The following is a 25,322-nucleotide window of genomic DNA, read 5'->3' on the forward strand; positions in this document are numbered from 1 at the left end:
ATCTGTTTTTTGCGCCCAAGTTTAACTCGATGTAACCAAAGGGGAATCCTGTACAGTAAGTCAAAAACAATTTTTTCCTCAAAGTTTAAGTGGGAGTCCCTCTTATGCGAAGTTTCACCAGCGCAATATCAGGCAAGTGGAAACCTGGAGGAATCTGCATAAACTATACTTCAGAGCTGGTAGTATTTCCACTCATCTCATAATGGAGTGAAAGTGAAAAGCCAAAGCACAAACTGTCATGTTCCGAACCTGGAATGCTCAGTTATTGTACACGTGTGGCATTTGCTTATAGAAAATATTCAAACACATCATATAATGGAAGGTAACAGTGGGAGCCAGATGGCCTCAGCCTAAATGTTCACTAGTCAATGGGTATGGTGTAGCACAGGCTTTCTGAATAAAGTTTCGCAAAATGTTTCTTCTCTCTCCGAATAACGCTCTACTTCATGAGAGGTTTTTGGGACCTATAGAAAAGAAAGCAGTAAATCATACTATGAAAAATTAAATCTGATACAACTGTGGAAGGACATTGTTGACTATAGTATATGCACACACTATATATACGTATGTGTGTGCATATGTTTAGTCCACCATTACTAACTTGTGATGTGGAGACGTCTGCATCAAAATCACTGAAGCTGGATTAGTCTTATTAAGGAAGAACTTCAAAAACCATGTGGTAATTGCCCAAGGGGTGCACCAGGTGAATGCACCAGTTTAAGTTTGTGAGGTACTTTGAAATTACATAAAGGATCGGTCCACCTATAATATGGACTGTGCTTTTGAAGAATGGGCGCCAGTGATTTCACAAGGTGTCTTTCCCTAACTGCATAGGGGTGTGTCCCCGAGTAAATGAAGGAATGCTTTGCCACTGCATCTGCACCCCTCTAAAGAGAGAAACTGGCCATCAGGAGGAGCACTAACTGTGTGCCAGATACAAGTAGTTAACAGTCAATGTGCTTCTGGACGGAGGCTCTTGGGAGGAGGTCTTAGGGGTCACAGAGTGGGACAATGTGATCTATCTGTAATATGGCCCCTATATGTAATATGTAAAAGGAATATTGCAGTCAGGGGGAATCTGGTCTATGAAAAATACCAAAAAGGTAATTTTCCTTGCAGATATTAGCAAATGACAGATATTTTAGAATAAAGGGATGCATTCATTTGCAAAACCGTCATGAAAAACTAAAGACAATCTACACAGTAATGGTTACCAGGAAGGAACGTGTATTGCCACAGCATAAAGTCACAAAAACGTAGGTATTCGAAGGGACGGCACACAAGAAACAAAAATCTGAGGACCCATGCGCTAGGCAGACCTCTGACCACAGGGAATGTGAAATATGCTATAAAAATTGCATTTTATGATTCTGAAAATCCACTTGTATTATGCAAATACAGGTCACTGAATTATCAGGTGATATGATAATCATCATTTATAATCCGTTTTTAAATTGGAGCCACTTCCTGAATTGTGATCTAGTTGAATCCCTTGAGTCATCAACATAGCTTCTAATTTGGACACACAAAGATTCAGAAGCACAAAGTTATTGTCATAAAAAGCAGGAGCTAATGTTGGGAGATTAAAGATAGATGTGAAGCACAGTATCCGTTCAATTAGCTGCGAAAGACAGTAAGCCGTCTACTAAACTGGCATCTAATACGTGCTGGCAAAAGACCATGGAAGAATCCTGCTATTTGAACCATGGCTTGGTTTGAGTTGCGTTGGGTTGGGAATCTATCTGTCGCTAATTTGAGGATGAACAAGTCTGGATACATTCAGTTTTGCAGAGTGGGAAACTGAATGTACTCAGGCTGCAGGAGAAACTATGGCTTATTTCTGGCCTTGAGACTGGTTTCTTCAGTAATGTTAGTGAGTGCAGTGCCCAGGATAGATATCACAAGTTTCTGCTCTACAGAGTCGGGAAGAAAGAACGGGAGGGTCTTGGCCGGGTATATTAGGGAGGTGACTATTTGATGCTGAACGTCACCTTTGTCAGTAAAGCCCTTAAGTAGTTCTTAATTGTCAAGGTTGTCAAACTATAGTTTGTCAACTGACTATGGATAAGATGGACCAGTTGAAAGTTGGTGGCAAAACTGAAGTAAACACTGTGGTTGCTGATCAAGAGAATGCCCTGCCCGGTGTGTTTGCAGTATGGTTTTCAGAGAATCCCTTTAAGGCTGGTTGCTATAGCATAAAAAGTTGTGTTTGTTGTAGGGACAAACAAGAGAATAAAATCACCCAGAGTAATGAGACATGTGAGTTCAAAAGCATGGGAAAGTTTCTGACAAATATGAAGTTTTGGTGTTAAGACCTTTTCGGTGCACTGGAGGAGGGCAATGATGAAAAAGTTGTACTCACAACATGAAAATAAATCTTTGCCATGAGAAAAATACCCTTGAGAAGAGCATATTCTGGTGGCCTCTTTTTGAAGGAAAGAACCGTGGGTAAATCTAGCACTACTCACATACATAGGGGCCAACGAATAGGGTATTGCACGCACACCTCAGTATCATCAAGCAACAACTTGAAAAATCTTAAGTTACATTTGAACTGAACGGATCACAACCTACCATAAAAAACCTCTGTAAAATGTATGTAGGGAAAGGACCATACAAGAACGTTTTAGGAAATCAAGACCGTTCCTGAACTAAAAACGTACATTTCCTTTTCCAGGCGTTTTACCTCTGTTCGGACTGATCTTCTCTATACAAGGTTGGATAGGAGGCACTCCGAGAATATTCAGATTCCCCCACACCGTCTGGTGGAGACACAGGCTCAATTCCGTCTTCTGATCCACTCAACACAGAGGCCTTGTTTTGCTCTGGTGACCTGATATATAGACCAATGTTATTACTCTAAACATCAAGATTATCTTCCTCTGCAGTATAACATATGGCACATTTTGGATTTAAGTAGGCCTCAGATTTTTGTAGCATTTAATTTTGTGTTAACCCAACAACACATTACTAGTTTCGGTACGTGAATAAAAATGTTTGTGATCATGACGTTATTGTTAGCTGGCCTCAAATTTCAGACATGTGGTACAAACACATTAAAAAACAGCTTATTATGTGATATATATTACTCCATCAATTATATATTTCTGCCCTCACATACACCTTGATCACAATTCAGTTTCTGTAATCTGGTCTCTGCCGGATCCCCTAACCCACAAACACCTACCACACTGCTTCTCTGTTTAACCACGTTTGAAATGCTAATTTTACAATTATAAAATAAAAGGATCCTGCAAAAACAAATTTTCAGGTGCAAACTCAAACTGCGTCTTCATTGTGCTCTAGTCTAGCTTATCGAATATGATGTTAGAACTGAAGAAGAGACTACAGACTCAAGCAGCTTCTCAGTGATTTGCAGCCTGGTGAGAAATTTACTTTCTCTTTCTTTAGCCAAAGTATTCCCAGGGCAAATTATGATCTGAGAAATAAAACTCTGCTCAATTATGTGTCAATGTTGATAACATTTGTGAAGCTAAGGCATACGGGTGCTGCAGTGAAATGGAGCAATGTATTGTATTACACATCTTCACCAAATTAAAAAAAGAGAAAACACATCTTACCTTTTACCTCCTTCTCCAACCGGAGAAATCCTTGGGGTTTGATGGAGCTCTTGCTGCTGAAGGAGACTAGGGTTGGGTGCCCTCCGCAGATCCAGGACAGGGCATCCTGCCCCCTGGTAGGAGTACATTGGTGCCTGAATTTGTGTGTTCAGCTGCTGGGGGTGGTTGCGTGTGTAGTCTAGTGTGATCACCTCCTGTGGGATGATAAGGCAATGCGTGAGCCGCAATTCACCACACCTTCCCTCCACCAACAAGCAACCTCTCCTTTACAAATACAACTGAAAATGCTAATCGGTCCACCATTTCTAAATATATAGTCTTGAGCTTCTTATAACGCACCCATACTTTATTAAAAAAAAAATATGAATGTATAATATATCTTGTTTGGTTGTAGCCTCCAAAGTTAGCAAATACTACTCAAAACTGACAACTATAACAAGGGTTGCCCTTCAACCGGTACGGTCTACTTTGAAACTCCATATGTTTCCCCATGCTTTTTTGTTCAGTGTGGACAAAGACAAGATGAACTGCTAAGAAAGAAAAAAACAGTAAGGAATAGAGGGCACAGCTGACAACAGCAGATGGCGAAGAAGTCTATTTTTGTGCAGAACACCATAACATGAAGGCCATCTGGGAAAGAACACTGCAGCCAAAGAGCCATGCTGACCCTTACTGGAGATTCAGGTAGCATGAAATCAAAGCAAAATATTATATTCCATTTGAATACATTTACTACAAACAAACTCCTTTTTGAATACAGAGAGCATGAATGAATAATTACATTGATATGTTGTTCAAGGGTGACAACCCGCTGGTGGCTCTTCATATACTGATTCTGCTGATGGGGATGACAGGGCGAATGCTGACCTTCACGCGTCTGTCTTAAGTGCTGTATGTGGCTGTCTGGCGCTGAGAGTTTCAGAGATGCTTCATTGGGGAACAAAAAAAAAAAAAGAACAATTTTGACTACATATAATATTAAATATCAAAGTGCACAGCCTATCCAGCATCTTCTGTTGTAGGGTATGACTATGCACCTTAGCAGCATTTGAGAAAATCCTTGCCAGATTTTTAGGATATCCAGTTGGGACAAATGTGTATACAAGGCGAAGGACTCACTCACATAGGTTGTCATGAATGTCTGGTACACATCTTTGAGTCCTACCTTGGAACACTCCTGTAGGGATTTCAGATGACTTCATGTCACCTGCATCGCCATGTTTCTTTCCCTGGACTTGATATAATACCTAACTGATGCATTCTTGGAGTTGTACAGACAGCTCTCTTTCACTGCACCACAGATCCTTATTACAAATGTTTATAAAAAAGGGAGGACAAGGTGTGAAAATATGGTGCCCTCAGTTACAAAGCCACTGAGCAAGGAGAACATCCCTTACTTGTAAACAAGGGCTTGCAGCTTGATATGGTGCAGCTTCTTATTTTGCGCTGTTTTTTCACATTTAAGATTTGTGGCAGTGTCCAAGTGCAGGTCTCTGTCATGATGATGTGGGCCAACTGAGACCCTGCTCCCCAGCTAAACGTGTGCACGACTTGTAGCTCTACAACAAATATGCTATAAAGCTCTTCTTCACAAGCTAAGACTCTACATCCTTGTACTCAACCTCCTGCGCATCTTCAGCAGTATAAAAATAAAACCTCAACCTCCATCAGTAAGTCACTGTTTCCAGGATTGTGATTTCATGAAGTTTTCAGAAATAACTCTAAAAGGCCATGACTATTAAAACTCAATGGCGCAGTCAGATGCATACAGCAAGAGCTCGAACCCCACCAAGGACAGAATAGAAAAACCTCCTTTCTCCCATTTTGCATTTCACTTTTTTGAAGATTAAGTTCTGTGTCGATCTGTGTGGTTGTAGCTTTAGGAATTCAGAAAACAAGCCCAACACCAAACCTTTGGGTCACAAATGCCCTCTATCATCTAAAGTTGACCCATCAAAGGACAAACAAGGTCATGGCATATTCACACTCAATGTCTGTTTCACCACCCAAAGGTCCCACTGAAAAACAGAATTGTGATTTTTCAAGTAATTTGTGTGACAAAAAACTCACGCTTCTTAGTTTAGCAATTACATACTGTAGGAAGTTGGGTCTGTATATACTATTTCAAAGTAAGAAATAGTGTGCACAGAGTCCAAGGATTCCCCTTAGAGGTAAGATCGTGTCAAAAAGAGATAATTCTAATGCTCTATTTTGTGGTAGTGTGGTCGAGCAGTAGGCTTATCAGAGGGTAGTGTTAAGCATTTGTTGTACACACACAGGCAATAAATGAGGAACACACACTCAGACAATTCCAGGCCAATAGGTTTTTATATAGAAAAATATGTTTCTTAGTTTATTTTAAGAACCACAGGTTCAAGATTTACAAACTATACTTTAAATGAAAGGTGTTTCACTCAGGTATTCTAGGACCTTTGAATAATCACAATAGCATATACAGTTTTGACAAAAATGGCAATAAGCTATTTTAAAAGTGGACACAGTGCAAAAATCAACAGTTCCTGGGGGAAGTAAGTAAAAGTTAAGTTCAAAGGTAAGTAGGTAAACACTTACAGGATTCACAATTGGGTCCAAGGTAGCCCACGGTTGGGGGTTCAAGGCAACCCCAAAGTTACCACACCAGCAGGTCAAGGCCGGTCAGGTGCAGAGGTCAAAGTGGTGGCCAAAACACATAGGCTTCAATGGAAATAGGGGTGCCCCGGTTCCAGTCTGCCAGCAGGTAAGTATCCGCAACTTCAGAGGGCAGACCAGAGGGGTTTTGTAGGGCACCAGTGGGGGGAGAGAAACACAAGCAGGCATAGAAAGTACACCCTCAGCGGCACAGGGGCGGGGCGGGTGCAGGGTGGAAACAGGTGTCGGGTTTTCAATAGGAATCAATGTGGAGACCTGGGGGGATGCAGGCAGCAATGGGGGGGGGGGGGGGGGGGGGGGGTTTGTGAGGGTGCCTCCTCAGGGTAGCCACCACCTGGGCTAGGCAGAGGGTCGCTCATGCACTGGAGTTCGATTCGGTTCCTTCAGGTCCTGGGGGCTGTGGGTGCATTGTGGTTTACAGGTGTCGGGTTCCTTGAAGCGGGCAGTCGCTGTCAGGGGGAGCCTCTGGATTCCCTCTGCAGGCGTCGCCGGAGAGTCCTCCCTGCAGTGTTAGTTTTCCGCAGGTCGGGCCGGGGGCGTCGGTGCAGAGTGGAAAGTGGCACGTTTCCGGCGGGAAACGTGTGGTCTTTAAAAGTTACTGGCCCTGAGGGTGGCTACACCCTCTTTGTGTCTCCTCCCTTTGGGGAGGGGGGCGTATCCCTAATCATATTGGGGGAATCCTCCATCTGCAAGATGGGGAATTTCTAAAAGTAAGAGTCACCTCAGCTCAGGACACCTTAGGGGCTGTCCTGACTGGGGAGTGACTCCTCCTTGTTTTCCTCATTATCTCTCCCATTATCTCTCCCAGCCTTGCCGCCATAAGTGGGGGCAGTGGCCGGAGGGGCGGGCATCTCCACTAGCTGGGATGCCCTGTGGCGCTGTAACAAAGGGGGTGAGCCTTTGAGGCTCACCGCCAGGTGTTACAATTCCTGCAGGGGGAGGTGTGAAGCACCTCCACCCAGTACAGGCTTTGTTCCTGGCCACAGAGTGACAAAAGGCACTCTCCCCATGTGGCCAGTAACATGTCTAGTGTGTGGCAGGCTGGCAAAAACTAGTCGGCCCACACTGGAAGTCGGGTATGTTTTCAAGGGGCATCTCTAAGATGCCCTCTGGGTGTATTTTTACAATAAAGTGCACACTGGCATCAGTGTGCATTTATTGTGCTGAGAAGTTTGATACCAAACTTCCCAGTTTTCAGTGCAGCCATTATGGTGCTGTGGAGTTCATGTATGACAGACTCCCAGACCATATACTCTTATGGCTACCCTGCACTTACAATGTCTAAGGTTTCGCTTAGACACTGTAGGGGCATAGGGCTCATGTACCTATGCCCACACCTGTGGTATAGTGCACCCTCCCTTAGGGCTGTAAGGCCTGCTAGAGGGGTGACTTATCTATGCCATAGGCAGTGTGAGGTTGGCATGGCACTCTGTGGGGAGTGTCATGTCGACTTAGTCATTTTTCTCCCCACCAGCACACACAAGCTGGCAAGCAGTGTGTATGTGCTGAGTGAGGGGTCCCCAGGGTGGCATAAGACATGCTGCAGCCCTTAGAGACCTTCCCTAGGATCAGGGCCCTTGGTACCAGGGGTACCAGTTACAAGGGACTTACCTGGGTGCCAGGGTTGTGCCAATTGTGGAGACAAAGGTACAGTTTAGGGAAAGAACACTGGTGCTGGGGCCTGGTTAGCAGGGCCCCAGCACACTTTCAAATCATAACTTGGCATCAGCAAAGGCAAAAAGTCAGGGGGTAACCATGCCAAGGAGGCATTTCCTTACACATACATCTCTGCACAATGAAAAGGCGGTGCTAGTCCTTCGCTTTTGCATCAAAGCTTTAATGAGCTCTTAAAGAAAAATAAGCCATTGGCAGGTAAGTTCCAATTCCCCAAAACCACCCTAACAAAAGTTGGGCAATCATCCAATAGAAGCACTGTCAAAAATGTTCATTTTGCAGAAGAGTCGGTGGGCAACACTAGAATACCTTCCAGGTTCATGTTGAATGCACTTGAGTATTTTTATGCTTTGATAGTCAACCGAAGAAGTGAGATTTATGAAACATATGTAGCATATTGGCCTCCAAAAGGATGGAAGGGTATCCATCAGGTCTACATACCATGAGCTCTGATCAAGTGGAGCCTTCCTCTGGGTGAGAATGCCATCCATGCAGGATGTGCTGCAGAGCTGCTAACTGTCCACATGCCAGCAGGAGCACCTTTATCAGCTCAAGGCTTATTTGGCAACAAAGCTTTGAATACTGGACTTGTAGTTTTCATTTTTCAATTTCGGGCGTGGGTCTAAAGTCCCAGCACATAAAGAGCTGTGGGTTAAAAAGCTACCACTTGATAATAAACTATCTGATAACACAGCACCAGAAGCAACTTTGAGGGATGTAAAAGAAAAAATGAAGCTCTATATCACCTTGTTGCATTTGCCTTGTTTCCAGCTCCAGTTGTCCTTTTTCAGACTCTTGTATAGCTGACCGGACCATTTTTTCTTGAGATACAATGGGAGACCTTGCAGGGCTTCGTGCATCGACACCATCAGGGCTGTACCCACTGGGGAGAGCTAAAGTAGTATAATAAAACACAAGAACACACTTAAAAAACCCTTCATGGTCACAAGCTGGCAACACCATCCACCAAACCCCTTTTTTACTAAGGGACCTCCTACAACTAGTGCTTCGAATATTCTGTGTTAAAATTGGAAGCTTGACTGCATCTCTTAGTTTCATCCTGTGATTTCAGTCTCCCCATGGGCTACATGATCCTGAAAAACAAACTATGCTACAAGACACCAAAAACTGAACAACATGCTGCAAATGGGGAAAGGTTTGTTCATCCTGCCAGCTGGCAAAATAAATCACTGACGCCTAAATATTTAAAGTGATCAAAATGTGAAATAGATAATTAAACATAATTACTATTAGAACATTGGAATGTTGGGAGCTCCACTGCAGACAACAGAGTGCTCTTGGCTTTTACTGGCTGGTTAAAGCCTGGAGCGTCAACATTCCAATGTTCTTTGTTCACAGCAACAGCTGTGAGCAAAGCCCTCAAGGAGCTCGAGGGGATTTAAATCCCCTCTAGCTCCGTGACGACTTTGTTTTAGTTATTATAACTCTCTAGTGTCAGGATATCTTATAGCCCTTTTAGAACGGGCTATACCAGCAATTAAAGTCCTGCTCCCTTATTAAACGTTAACACTGAAGCGGGCCTCTAATGGCTGTTATAGCCCGCTATGGTGGGCTCTAAGGCGTTATCGGAAAACAATTTGTAAAGGTTAATCATTCTAAGAAGGATCACAGTATTTGGTTAAGCCTCCAGGGAACATCAATGTAATACAAAAGGTGAAACAAAGCATGGCCCACAAAAATCAATACCGGCACATGGTGACCGTTCAGTTTATAAGTATAAAACTGCAGTGCTTAAAACCAAGCCTGGGTCCAATATGAATTAAGCAGGTATACTTTGAGTAATTTTGTGAATTTTGCATTATGCTTGTAACACGATTTTCACAAAATTAGGCAAATCGCTTAATCACAGCAGTTATGAAATTCTGCCACTACTTTAAGTAAAAATATAGCAAAGGAGCGCGGCAAAAACAAAAACAACCAGAGCACAACCAACTGTTTGCGGCAATTGTGTTTTGCACACTAAATTACAGATATGCATTTAGCATAATTTTACTTATTTCCCCCTAAATTGTACATAATTACATGAACGCAAACTATGCAAATTCCCCATATCTTACAATGGATTTCTTAGTTACGAAGTAATAAATAAAATAGAGGGGAGGGAGACACCTTTCAAATAACACATAACTATACATCTATTTCCAATGATTTTAACTCTCCAATCAAAAGTACAACTTAAACTTTTTTAAGTGCTCACAAAAGTGCGTCACATTTTACAATGCTAAATGCCGATTTCAAATTCCCCCCCCCCCCCAAAAAAAAGGTAGACTTGAATCTTTCCTTAACATAAGACACTATTATTGACACTCATCCGAAATATGTTGATGTGCTTGCAGAGTCCCTACAATTTTCTTGAAATCAGCATGCACATCAGCTTAGCCTCTTCCATCTGTGCCTGAATACAACCAGGCAAGATTTTACCATAAATATTGGTTGCTGCGTCCAGGAGCGAAATCTGTCTGAGAATGGCAGCATTGCCATTACAGCATTTTCATTACTGAATTAGGATTGACTGCTCTCCTCCACAAACTAGGTCAGCGTTCGGTAGAGTTAGAAATGTGGTTTCTGGTTGGCTAGGGTATGCACCTAGGCGAGGCAGAAACCACCACTCTAGTCAGGACAAGTAAGTTACACACTAAAGATACCCTGTGCTCACCTCTGGTAGCTTGGCACCGAGCAGTCAGGCTTATCCCAGAGGCAATGTGTAAGTGTTTGCACAACACACACATCAGTGACACAATAAGTACACCACCGAAGAGACCCCACACAGTGTTATATAAGAATATGAAGTATATTATCCATAGCACTTTTGATCAATACAACATAAATCAGTGTCCCCTTTGCCACTAGGAAATTGTCTCAAACATAATAATGAATGCTACCAGGAAGCTACTGCCCGCCATCACCAAAGAAAACATTCCTGTGTATATTATACCAAAAAAGACAGTACCCAGGCTCCCGATCATGAAAGAACACATTGGAGCTACTGCCGCTCATCAACACAGGGGCACTGTACACACTATGTAAATTCTGAGATCACCCTCACTATCCTCGTAGTGCAAGATATACTGGCATGTTTCAGATTTTCAGGGTGTGGTACACACCCTTGATTATGGATAAACACATTGTGTATATCAGGTGGGTGCTGAAATGGTGTCCATTTTGCATATAAGTAAGAGACCCCAAAATAGCGTACTAGAGGTCACGGCATAAGTTGCGGCCAGTGATCCAACTATCAACCCAAGAACATGAAAAGCAATAGAAAAACTTGTAAAACGACAAAGGCTGCCATCAGTGCAGGTGGCACCTAGATACAGCGCACCAGCACTTCTGTTAGTTCCAATACGCTGCGTTTGTGCTACCAGGTGTACAAAAGGTTGCATTACATTTGAAATACCTCAAAAGAGCGATTCCCTTCCTCATGCAGTGATAGCCTCATGCAAGGGGGTCCCTCCAAGAGTGTTCTTGTGGTCATGTAACCGGCAGCTTCCTCGTTACCCAGGCAACGCCTCTAATGGCATATGCGGCTTCTCCCCTAGAGGAGGGGGAGGCTGGGCAGCTACTACAGCCGCAGAGTAGCCTCCCTGGGCAGTCCACAACTTACCAACATCAGAAGGATGGAGGCAGTCTTCAGGGCTCCCCTGCTCATCCACTGTGGGTGCTGGTGGCTCTGCACAGCCACCCCATGTACGTTTACTCACCTTTCCTGTCCTGAAGAGGGGTGAGGGATGCGCTGGAGGGCCTACCGGCAGATTCCTGAGAGACTGCACTGCTGTGTAGGAGACCCAACAGGACTATAAACCCAGGACTTCCCTCGGCGCTGTCACGGTCAGTAGATCGCAGCGCAGGGGGAGCACGGGTCAGTCCCAGGCACTCCTCATTGCCAGGGGATTAATAAAACAGGCCCCCTCACACACCAGGGAACACATGAGGAACAGAGATGTGGAATTCCTATAGCCCAGCGCCCAAGACATATTGTTTGTGGTTAAGGACAACAGGTTTTCATGTTTATTTTGTCCTTGAGACAAGTAGGCCCAACCCCTCCTCCCCCAGCACAACCCCTTCGGCTGTCAGTTTACAGTACCACATTATGGATCAGGGAAGGGCACTGTTAGCAGGTAAGGTAATATTTATGTCCATATGTTAATGCTGTTCAAACTCTAATTTATGGTTCAATAATGCAAAGTCTTTATTATTAGGGTGAGGACTCCACAAAAAAAGCTCGGACGGCATTGCTGACAGTGGTTCCAGTATAAAAATGTGTACACACATGAAATGTTTAACAATATAGGGGCTACGTATAATGCTCCCAGCATGCTCTATGGTTTGATGCAAATATCTGCACAAGCTTGAAAGCAAGATTGGTGATTCATTGCTTTCAAAATAAAATGTTCCCAAAAAATGCAACAAGGGAATAAATGTGTTGCTAAACTACTATGAAATTTAGGTACCATCTCTTTGAAGCATCATTTAGTAAAATGTGCATGCTAGTATTTAAAAAAATCATATTGGAAAATCAGTGTAACCAGCCCCAACAATACTATAAGAAACATGAAAATAAACAAGCATAGGCAAAGCCAACAGGTCTGCCATTGGCGGTCAGCCTTTTGGCTTTGTCATTTTTTTAAATAAAACGTTATTGTTGTGGGAGATGCCGGGCTCTCACCATGATAAACATTGGCAAAAATTGTTTTGGTCTCAAGAAGCACACCTTGCCATAGTAATTCAGAGCACTGAATAAAACTACTTCATGTGCCAGTATGCTCCTTGTGAAAGACTACAATGCAGCCACTCACAGTGAAGTGGTAAGAGATACAATTTTAATAAAAACAAAAGGTCTTGGATAACCAATTAGGGTCCCAATTCTTAAAGAAAATCACGAAAGTGCACGCATGGTATATGCCCTTGCATTAGATTTATGGCTTTCACAAATTCACAAGAGTTTTCAGAAGTAGTCCAGGAAATCCTACTCCTACAAAATATTTGTGAACTGCAATTTAGCACAAGCAAATACGCGAAAATTTGTTGAACGTTTACAACCTTTTTTCCCAACCCTGGAAAACGTTTCACTTCTGCTCTTGTCACGACTAAATTTCCAACCTTTCTCTGTATGGGAAAAAGATTACAGAAGAATTGGTAAAATTCTTGCAAGTGTAGTAGGTTTGCACAGACTCTAAAGGATATCACAACCCTATAACTAATGCTTACCCCCAACTCCAGTCTCAGCATGTAGACTAGTCGAAATATACAAAAAAAAGGGCATTGCTAGCACTCAAGCCCTACAATAGTATGAGCCCTGGCATAATCAGAGAGGCTATTATCAGAGCTCTTATATAATGAGACTGCTGCCATAATTTGTCATCTGACTATATGGCACCAAGGGGGTCTAGTGGATTTTTTTTTTACATGACAAGTAGATTAATGAAGGAACTTGTTCCATGGATAAGTAGGTATTTTGTGAAATTCCACACTCCTGGAGGAAGTTAAAAATAAAGCGCTCTCCACACACTAGTTTTTATGAGACATCAGGTGCTCTCCACATGTTAGGAATTTAAAAAGACAGCACTTCTACACAGCGTTGGACCTAACAACCACAAGGGGCAGAAGACAGCACCCCATCCTGGCTCTGGGCTCCTTGGGGATAGGTCACACAGGAGCAGGCAGGCCCAACCCCCTGCAGCACAAACTATGTGGCTGCCAGTTTACATTATGGAGCAGGGAAGAAAATTGTCTGCAGTTGAGGTAATATTTCTGTCCATATGTTAATGCTGTTCCAACTTGTATTTATGGTCATTAATGCAAAGCCTTTATTATTAGTGTGAGTGTTGTAAATAAATGTTGTGAGTTCGAACTGCACTACTAAAAGCAGTTCCGGTAAAAGAAATGTGTACACACAAGTTTGAAAAGTTTAATAATGTGAGGCTTCATATAACGCTCCCAGAATGCTCTCTGATTAGACGCAAATATTTGCAGGAGTTTGAAAGAAAGACTGATGATTCTTTGTTTAAAAAAAAAAAAAATGTTCACAAAAAATGCAACTAGTAAAAAAATGTTTTGCAAAATTACTGTTACATTTTAGGTACCATTTCTTTGCAGCATCATTTAGTAAAATTTGTTAAGGCATGGCAGTAACTAAAAAAAAAAATACATAAAGGAAAGTCAGTGCAACTAGTTTCAACACAATTATGGGAAACATGAAAATAAACAAGCACGTCACTGGAATTTTGCAATTGTGAGGCTGTGGTGATTTTTGCATTATTATAGATGTGTTGAATTTGCCACAAAATCCATCATCTGCCGCATAATTTGCAGATTTTAACAAAAAATGATTCTAGCTTAATCAGTTCACAAGTTACTATAAATGTGAAGACACATGTTGCCACTCAGTGAAAGGCCCTTTGCAAAGCTGAATTGGTCACTTTTCTATTGCTTATTGCTACATCTGGAAATTAAACTGGTAATACTGAGGTGCAACAAATGCCCAGAGAGCGTTACCAAGTTGAAAAACGACAAAACAATGAAGTAATACTATTACAAAATGTGCTGCATTAGAAAGCATAATTTGCCTTTTGTTACTGCATAATTTACTCAACCCTGCTGCAAAATTTGACTCTCTCCTGACACATAATTCCAGTGGCCCTGCTTATGGCTTTGTCAATGCATGTCTTAATTTGACATGGGTTTTGTAAACCTTTATTGTTGTGGGAGCTGCCGGCCCTCATCATAGTAACAAACATTCCCACAAAGCAAAAGCACACATTGGCAAAGTAGGTCCTGGCACTGAACAAAACTACTTTGAATTCAGATATACTCCTTGGGAAAGAGCAGGTTGCTATAACTTGCAGAGAGAGAGAGAGAGACAGAGAATTTTAATAAAAACCAAAGGCCTTGGTTAACGCCAGACCCAATTAGGGGCCCAATTATTAAAGGAGATTACAAAAGCGCACATATGGTATATGTCATTGTATTAGTGCAGATTTCCATATTTCATTAATTTACAAGAACAGACCAGGAAATTGTACTCCTAGAATATTTGGGAACCGTATTTTAGCACGAGTAAATAGGTGTGTGTAGGTTTGCTCATGCGAAGATCTGCTGAGAATTTACAAGTTCACTTTCCCCTCTAAACACTTAACCACTTTTTTTCCTACCCAGAAAAAGCTTTACTTCTGCCCTTGTCAGGAGTAAATTTCTAACCTTTCTCGGGATGGGGGGAGATTAGAGAAGAGCTGGTGAAAACCCTTAAAACATGCAAGTTGGTAGGTTTGCACAGACTCAAAAGGACATTCCAACCCTGGAACTTCTGCTTACCGCTACCTCCAGCACCAGTTTGTAGATCTGCAGAAAGGTGGCAAAATAAGGAAATTGCTAGTATTCAAGCCCTATTATAGCATTAGTCCTGGCATATTCAGAGAAGCTAATATCAGAGCTCTTATATAATGAGATTGCTGCCATGATTTGTTGCTGCACTGTATGGCACCAAAGCGACAAGTACACTTTTTTTTACAGTACAAGTAGATTTATGAAGCAGCCTGTTCTATGGACGAGTAGATATTTTAATAAATTCCACACCCCTGACATGCCATGCAATGAAGGCACATGTCCTACCTTAGAGGTGACCTATATATAGTAAAAGGATAGTTCCGGGCTTGGTAAGTAATTTTAGATGCCAAGATAATGTGGCAGAAAACTGCACATGCAGGCCTTGCAGTGGCAGGCCTGAGACAGGCTTGTAAGACTACTTCTGTGAGTGGCGCACACTGTGCTCCAGGCCCACTACTAGCATTTAATTTACAGGCCCTGGCTATATGGTATACCACTGAATAAGGGCCTTTTAGGTAAATTAAATGTTCCAAACAGGTGTAAGCCAATCATACCAAGTTTAAAGGAGAGAGGACATGCACTTTAACACTGATCAGCCGTGGTAAAGTGCCATGATCCTAAATCCAACAAAAGAGAGTCAGAAAAACAGGAGGGTGAAGGCAAACAGTTTGGGGATGACCTTGTAAAAAGGCCCAGGTCCAACAGGTAGAAGTACCTTTACTGTACGTGCTGAGGCATTACGTCATGGAGACAATTAAGCTCAGTATATACACCAATAGGACCAGAATTAGGAGCTTCGGCTCTATACGGCCTTTGGGCATCTGTAGCTTTAATTACTTGAGCCATTAGCAATAATAACAATGTAGGTGCATGGATGTTAGCTATATTTCGGAGTGCTTAGGCCAGCACCATTTCTGTTGCATATGTCTAATACAGATTGGAAATGATCCACCAAAGTGTCAGGATTTAAAGAGAGATTGAGACCAGCCATAACAGCCCTAGGCCCCACTGGAAACAAGACCACCAACAATCGCCTTGCATTTTACCTGGTAACTACAAAACGTCATAGAACTGTACTGTTTCCTGTAAAATCACATCTTATGATCTTCTTCTACTGCTACTTGAAACAAACATTTTGCTTACAAAACTAATCATCAAACTACATACAGGGTGACTAGTTTCTTTCCAAGGAGACAGTTGTGGTGTTAGGAGTGCAATGCTAACTTCCCATTCATGGATTTGTTCAGATTTAACATATGTTCTCCATTCTCATGCTCACAGTTTAATATGTTCTCTAACGCTTAAGATGTGCCATTGAGTCCCATTTCACCCCTGAGTGGTTCCTAGTGACCTCCGCATATCTATGACCATTATGATAATTTACCAACCCAAATTCAACTCTCATTTATTGAGGACCAGGTTTCTATGTTATGAAGGGAAACACATCAGGTGAAGACAAGCAGATGGATATTAAGGGTGACCTGTCTCGTGAGCACAACAGACATCAAACTGTGTCACAGGCTGCATCCAATATATGTCCTCTAATTCTGAACTTCATTGCGATTTCTTCCAGTTGCATGTTGGCATTAAATGTCTTGGAAAGAACAAAGGGGGCATTTGGCTCCCACATTTAAACAAGCACCAAATGCAGGATTAAGATTTAAATGGAAGATTGGCAGTTCATTTTTAAGTCTGATGCTCCAAGAACAGAACCTGTGGGTGAACCGCTCTGAAAGGAGTTAATAGCTTTGTTAGCCCATGAATGACCTGGAATCCTTTGGACTTGGACATAATTGCCTGGAGACCTATCTTGCACTATACCAGATTATAAATTAATAATTGTCTACCTTTGATAAACTCTTAAATGAGTTATGCAGATCAAGTATGTGAAGGACATATCAATGGATGTACATTGATTTCTAAAATGGAGGGTTCATGCTTAGATCACTAGAGAATTTCTACAAGAAGTAAATTAAATTACTGGACTTCAAATAGGATTAAGGAGTTGGTGGCTGACAAAGTAGGTAGCTGAATGCATAAATGTTTAGCAAAAAAAGGAACATGAAGGGGATGAGGCCCTACACTGAGCTGACAGCTCCAATAAAACACTATTTCGGTACCTTCCTAAAAATTTTAGATTAAGTATAGAGACAATGAATGCTGAAGATGGCATTTTGAAAAGTACAGCAAATTGGGTTTTGTGGTTTGGAACAACAATACACTTGATGTCAATAGAGTTGTTAAGAGTAATTCCTTTATTGAAACATTTGGGAGTTTTCTGCTGCAACCAAGTACTAGCACTTTGTCACCAAACCGCTCTATTCTTTATTTAGTACTTACGGGCCACTTCTACATGGACTGCCTCTAAAACAACATGACGATGAAATCTCCAAAGCACAATACAGTACGTTGCTAAGTCTCAAGCTTTTATGTAACAGATACAAATCTATGTCCAGCACCACAAAGCTGACAGCAACACTAACTGGACGTCTATCATTGTTAAATTATATGTCCATATTTTTGTTTAAAATCTAATTTGTTATTAATGTATTCAAATAATTGAGTCATATCTTTTCCTCTGATCCTACCCCTTTCTATCTACAGATTTGTAAATTCTATGGTGTCACCACTATGATGACTGCAACAAATCTGAGTTGGACATAGTAATTAGCAGATGGGGTTTTAGTAGGTTAGTCTAGGTTGATAGGTTTTCCCAATTTTGGGCATGTCTGAAATTTCCAATCGCAAAACAGTAATTGCACACCAACTTTTTTCTGAATGGAAAGGGATTCTTATGTAGTAGGTACATTTACAAAATTCTCAGTTGTAGTGGATCGCAATGAGACTCACCTCATTAATATTCATAAGGTAAATGATAAATTGTGAGTCACCACGATTGGATGTTGTCATAAGGATGGTGTCCTGCTGGGGTGAGCAGACCACCATGCCTGTAATTGCATTTTAAATAAAGTCAACTATGTATTTTAAACGCTGCCTGTTTTCTTTATAGGAAGTGGGCTGCATTTAAAAAGAAAAAGGTATTTTGTGAGTTGGTAGTCACCCCAAGGACCAAGGCATACTTCTCAACTAACTTTTTAATAACGTTCATATTTCCCACCCATCTGTGCTGGTGCTTGCTGCATTCTTTCTTGCATCACTATCAATAGTATTTCTGTTCTGGAGGAGAGTCAATGTTCCTTCCCCCAGAAAATGGGGTGGTTATGTGTTTATGAGTAAGTTACCACCTCATTTGAGGTGTCAGAAAAAGTTCAATATTTTGCGTACAGATCTCATTTGCAAAACATTGGTACATACCTTAATGTATTCCTATTTGTAAAGGGTGCCGTCAACACTCCTTTTCCAAACAGTGATTTGTTATGGGTTTCTACACCCATTTGGCAATTCAGTAATCCGTACCTAAATCACAAAATAAGTTGAGTACTTAATACAAAGCCATTTTGCGGTTGCAACCCCCTTGATTTTTTTTCAAACCACAGGCTTTGCAACACCGAAAAGGGTGTGTACATTAGTCTGTTTGTCCCTGACCAGCTGTGAAGCACTAGTGCTCTTACAAAGCTGCCCCAAGGGGTGGTCCAGTGCCCTTCCCTTGCTGATCACAGTTTATGAAGTGAACTAAAGGTTCAAACATCTTTCTTACAATTTTCACAGTATCCTGATTTAGTGAATTAAAGCTAATGATTTCAAATTCCCCCAAACCAGCACTCCAACTAGTCAGAAGTGTAACTAGTAACCTGATGGTAAGTCTTTCATGCAAGACCTGGCGTTTGCAGTCATCAAACTTATGTTTTTCAGCAGTGCATCCCAGCTTCACCCACTGACTATCCTCCACCTTCCAAACCAAGTCTTACTGAAAACAGCAACATACACAGTGCAGATACAGATGTTGCCATTCTTGAACTTCTTTGTGATGACTACAACACACCATGTATATTCCTAATCCCTTATTCTCTCCTGTGAAGTGTGCATATTCCTGCAACAAACAAGCCTGAAGAGTCCCTTTTCCTCGTAACCGTGCCCCTGAAACAACTTGCTTGGATTACAATAGACAGACTGCGAGCTGTGCAGGAGGAGGTAGGACTCTGGGTCCACCTTGTGTTCTTAAAAGTTTTACTCTTCATTTATACTATTTTTTTTATGCAACATTTGCCAAGTCTTTGGCACACAGCTGCAGCTCACAAACAGCATTTGTTAATACCATTGACTGCGGCTATTACTCATTCATAAGAGCAAACACACTTGTTGGCTAGCACTGGATATTCAATGACATAGGGTACTAAAATGAACTGAGAAACTCAAGAGGGAGTTTTGGTTGGGACTGTTTTGGTTGGGACTATCTTGGCTCATCAGTTTTACAGCCCCTACACCCCCCATCCCTTAATGATTTTCACTGGTGAGTTCCTGAAGTGCCAGCCAGAGAAAGACAATGACCAGAAGGTGAAACCGGCTAACAGGGTACGGTTCATCAGCTAGGACTCATTGAGTTACGAGTGATACGTAATTGCTTCACTCTCTCCCTAGTCCACGACTCGGGAAACAATTTCCAAGTACATTGGACTTGGAAACACTGACCGCTTAGAGTCGAGCCAGGCTCAAATCAAACAGTTAGCAAAGAAGAGTGTGGAAAAAGCTGTGTCTACCCTTGAACCTCATCCCAAAGAATGATTTTAACAGAAATAAGGATGGGTTGCCAATATGGAATAATGCTAATCTTCAAAGAGTTGTATTTTGGAAAAAAGATATGTTCTGTCTTCGTTCCAGGGAAACAAAAATGCACTCTCGCCTTGAACAAAATGGATATTGATGAGAGAAAAAATGCAGCAAGCACAGACGGATGGTGGATCTATGTGCAACGTCATGCATCTAGAGAAGAAACAGAGCATTCTACCTTACTCGACGAGACCTCAGGCTTCACTGAGAGAAATTAATAATACTCAGGGATGAATCATAATTCAGTCAGTTAGGCAATAGCACCTGTTCTCTCTAGAGGTTTATGCAGTACTTTAAAATCAGTCTGCATATAACTCTTTCCCCTTTGTAGAAGCACTGGATACCAAGTAGATTGTTTCACAGCTACAGGGCATGATACTTTGCATGCACGTATGAAACAGAGTTCATAAAAATGATGTGCATTTATAAGAAGGAGAAAATGTGAAGATCCAACTGACAAAGAAATGGGTGCTCTGCGCTATTTTAACGTGCTGCAATAGCCTTCAGATTCGTATTTGCAGATATTAATTTCAAAGCATCGTGCAACCATAGTAGGGGAAAGGCTTGCAATACTCAAGTAGACAAATTAGTGGCTCCATTTGTTGCATCCGAAACCCACTTCACAACCGGAGACATTTACTCATGATCTGCTCACTGGATATTCTTGCAAACCACCGGAGAAAGTTTGAACTATCAGTCTAGCAAAACGTTGCAGAAGCCAAACCTTTCCTTTATAGTAAATCAAGAGTTGCTCCTGAAGCAGACAACCTTAATCCTAGACAGAAGACTATGACCAGCCAATTTATCTGGGCACTCTAGTCCGCAGCTATGTGGATGAAGTATCACATGCATTATGTTATTTTTTCATATTTAGACCAAATATAACATTCACAGTTTTTGCTGAGTGCAACTCAATAAAGCAGTGTTTTGCTAAAAAGTAATACTGATATGACAAAATGAAAATATGCACTCAATGTCTGCAAGTATGGGTTTTAAATTCAACCCAAGGCCACCTTTTCATTGCTTTTGAACCTTTGGGAGGAGTGAGACTACATAGATGTTCCCCCAGTATGTGTATGAATATATGTTGGGCTCGGAGTGTTACAAGTTAATTTTCTTCGAAGAAGTCTTTTCAAGTCGCAAGACCGAGGGACTCCTCCCTTTCGGCTCCATTGTGAATGGGCGTCGACTCCATCTTAGATTGTTTTTTTCCCCGCCATCGGGTTCGGACATGTTCCTCTTCGCTCCGTGTTTCGGTTCGGAAAAGTTAGTTAACAATCGGAAAATTTGACGGTATTGTTTGCGCTCGGTATCGGGTTAGTAATAGCACATCGACACCGAAGAAAAGAAGAGCTCCGGCAGCCCTTCGGGGCTTCCACTCCTCGGCGGGGCCTGGTCGGCCCGACCTCGTGCGTCTTCAAGGCTCATGGAACGGACCCCATTCCGCTTCTGCCCCAAATTCCACGCTAAGTATCCTTATACAGACCAGCATTTGGTCTGTAATTTGTGTTTGTCCCCCGAACACAAAGAGGATACGTGCAAGGCTTGTCGGGCATTTCGGTCGAAGAAGACGCTGCGGGACCGGAGAGCTCGAAGGCTTCAAATGGCGTCGACGCCGGCTGGACACCCCGACGTCGAAGAAGAGGAGACATTCTCCATTCCAGATTCGGTCTCGGACGAGCCCGAGAGTGAGCAGCCGGAGAGGCAACAAACTGTGAGTAAACGAGCCCCGGCAAAAACTCACTCCAAAATTATGAAGGCCCAGGGGACGCCAACAGGCCATGGCTTTACCCGAAAGCATGGTGACCAAGCATCGGCACCGAAAAAGGCCTCACAGCAGCCGAAGACATCCGACTCCGGCCGAGATACCGGCTCTGATTATACTCGGCACCGAGATACCGGCTCCGAGCAGATCTGACACCGAGAAATCAGCACCCCGAAATCCAAAAAGGTTTCTTCGGAGCCGAAAAAGACTACAGAAAAGGTTTCGGTGCCGAAACACCCAGCCTCTGGGCCGAAACAAAGCTCCTATACGGACGAACAGGGCCTTTCATCACAATTACAAGCCCACAGGTTTGGACAAGAACTGGGGATGGGAGAGCCAGACCATACCCAGAGGAGGCTTCATATACAGAAAGACACAGGGAAAATAAGTACAGTTCCTCCAATTAAGATGAAGCGGAAGCTCGCATTCCATGAGGCGGAAACGCAGCCAAAACCAAAAGTGGCTAAAGAAAAAACACCACCACAGTTTTCTCCACAGCCATCGCCACTGCACTCACCACATCTATCCCCAATAACAACACCCCCAATGGTGGAGTCACCAACGCACACAGGGATGAGCCAAGATGACCCAGATGCATGGGATCTGTACGATACACCAGTCTCTGATAATAGAACGGATTGCTACCCGGCAAGGCCATCACTACCAGAAGACAGTACTGCTTACATGCAGGTGGTTTCCAGGGCAGCTACCTTTCATAACGTAGCATTGCATGCAGAACCTATAGAAGATGACTTCTTGTTCAATACCCTGTCATCAACACATAGCCAATACCAAAGTTTGCCAATGTTACCAGGCATGTTAAAACACGCTAAACAAGTGTCTCAAGACCCAGTCAAGAGCAGAGCCATCACACCTAGGGTGGAGAAAAAGTGTAAACCTCCCCCTAGGGACCCTGTGTACATTACGCAACAGCTAACTCCTGACTCAGTGGTAGTAGGAGCAGCCAGGAAAAGGGCAAACTCACAGACTTCTGGGGACGCACCACCATCCGACAACGAAAGTCAAAAATTCGATGCTGCGGGAAAAAGGGTGGCAGCACAGGCGGCCAATCAATGGCGAATTGCCAATTCACAGGCTCTATTGGCAAGATGGGACGAAATGCAACATTTCATTGAACACCTTCCCAAAGAGTTCCAAAAGCGTGCCCAACAGGTTGTGGAGGAGGGCCAAACCATCTCCAACAATCAAATCAGGTCCGCAATGGACTCAGCAGACACGGCTGCCAGAACAGTAAACACAGCAGTCACCATTCGGAGACACGCGTGGCTACGTACCTCCGGATTTAAGCCAGAGATCCAGCAGGCTGTGCTGAATATGCCTTTCAACAGACAACAGTTGTTTGGGCCGGAGGTCGATACAGCGATAGACAAACTACAGAAAGACACTGATACGGCCAAAGCCATGGGCACGCTCTACTCCCCACTGAGCAGAGGCACTTTTAGGAAGCCACACTTTAGAGGGGGGTTTAGGGCCCAAAGCACAGAGCCTTCTACCTCACAGACCAGACCCACATACCAGGGCCAATACCAAAGAGGAGGCTTTCGGGGACAATATAGGGGTGGACAGTTCCCTAAAACAAGAGGGAAATTCCAAAGCCCAAAAACTCCACAAACTAAACAGTGACTCCAACGTCACAAACCCCCAACACACAACACCAGTTGGTGGGGGGGGGGGGGGGGGGTGAGACTCACAGATTATTACCAAAATTGGAAACACATAACTACGGACTCGTGGGTCCTAGCCATTATCCAACATGGTTATTGCATAGAATTCCTACAATTACCACCAAATGTGCCTCCAAGAGCACACAACATGTCCAAACAGCACTTAGATCTGTTACAACTAGAAGTCCAAGCGTTGTTACAAAAAGAAGCAATAGAACTAGTACCCAACCATCAAAAAGGAACAGGTGTTTACTCCCTGTATTTCCTAATTCCAAAAAAGGACAAAACACTGAGACCCATATTAGACCTCAGAACACTAGACCTTTACATCAAATCAGATAACTTTCACATGGTAACACTTCAAGATGTGATTCCCTTGCTCAAACAACAGGACTACATGTCAACATTAGATCTCAAGGATGCTTACTTCCACATACCCATACATCCTTCCCACAGGAAATACTTAAGGTTTGTAATCCAAGGCGTACATTACCAATTCAAAGTGTTACCATTCGGGATAACAACAGCACCAAGAGTATTCACAAAATGCCTTGCGGTAGTAGCTGCACATATCAGGAGACAGCACATGCACGTATTCCCTTACTTAGACGATTGGTTAATAAAAACCAGCACTCAGCAACAGTGTCTTCAACACACAAAATACATCATATAAACCCTTCACAAACTAGGGTTCTCAATAAATTACCAAAAATCACATCTACTACTGTGTCAAATACAACAATACTTAGGAGCAACAATCAACACACAAAAAGGGATTGCCACTCCAAGTCCACAAAGGGTACAAACATTCCACAATGTAATACTAAACATGCACCCAAACCAACACTATCAAGTAAGGTTTGTAATGAAACTTCTAGGCATGATGTCTTCATGCATAGCCATTGTCCCAAACGCAAGACTACACATGCGGCCCTTACAACAGTGCCTAGCAACACAATGGACACAAGCACAGGGTCAACTTCAAGATCTAGTGCTGATAGACCGCCAAACACACTCCTCGCTTCAATGGTGGAATTCTATAAATTTAAACCGAGGGCGGCCATTCCAAGACCCTGTGCCTCAATACGTGATCACAACAGATGCTTCCAGGTGGGGGGCACACCTCAACCAGCACAGCATACAGGGACAATGGGACGCTCAACAAAGCCAACTTCATATAAATCATCTAGAACTACTAGCAGTATTTCTAGCATTGAAAGCATTTCAACCGTTAATAGCCCACAAACACATTCTTGTCAAAACAGACAACATGACAACAATGTATTACCTAAACAAACAGGGAGGGACACACTTATCACAGCTGTGTCTCTTAGCACAAAAGATTTGGCATTGGGCGATTCACAATCACATTCGCCTAATAGCACAGTACATCCCAGGAATTCAAAACCAGTTAGCCGACAATCTTAGTCGAGATCACCAACAAACCCACGAATGGGAAATTCATCCCCAGGTACTACAAACTTACTTTCGAAACTGGGGAACACCACGAATAGACCTATTTGCAACAAAAGAAAACACAAAATGCCAAAGCTTCGCATCCAGGTATGCACACCCTCACTCCAAAGGCAATGCGTTATGGATGAGTTGGTCAGGGATATTTGCTTACGCTTTTCCCCCTCTCCCACTTCCGTATCTAGTAAACAAATTGAGTCAAAACAAACTCAAACTAATACTAATAGCACCAACTTGGGCTCGCCAGCCATGGTACACAACACTACTAGATCTGTCAGTAGTACCTCATATCAAACTACCAAACAGACCAGATCTGTTAACTCAACACAAACAACAGATCAGACACCCGAATCCAGCATCGCTCAATCTAGCAATCTGGCTCCTGAAGTCTTAGAATTTGGACATTTAGACCTTACACAAGAA

General features: G+C 42.7%; 1 protein-coding gene across 11 annotated transcripts in view; it reads right to left on the minus strand.

Moving 5' to 3' along the window:
* Positions 1 to 25,322, minus strand: part of NCOR2 (nuclear receptor corepressor 2) — a 1,084,598-nt gene that overhangs the window by 90,942 nt on the left and 968,334 nt on the right. For all 11 annotated transcript variants that reach the window (XM_069215021.1, XM_069215023.1, XM_069215022.1 and 8 more), the window contains 4 exons: positions 8,651 to 8,797; positions 4,363 to 4,508; positions 3,582 to 3,775; positions 2,687 to 2,833 (listed from right to left, as the gene is read on the minus strand). In XM_069215021.1, the coding sequence (XP_069071122.1) occupies positions 2,687 to 2,833; positions 3,582 to 3,775; positions 4,363 to 4,508; positions 8,651 to 8,797 (634 nt within the window). The remainder of the gene's footprint in view (positions 1 to 2,686; positions 2,834 to 3,581; positions 3,776 to 4,362; positions 4,509 to 8,650; positions 8,798 to 25,322) is intronic.

This window comes from Pleurodeles waltl, chromosome 11 (genome assembly GCF_031143425.1).
Source record: "Pleurodeles waltl isolate 20211129_DDA chromosome 11, aPleWal1.hap1.20221129, whole genome shotgun sequence".
Classification (NCBI taxonomy): Eukaryota; Metazoa; Chordata; class Amphibia; order Caudata; family Salamandridae; genus Pleurodeles; species Pleurodeles waltl.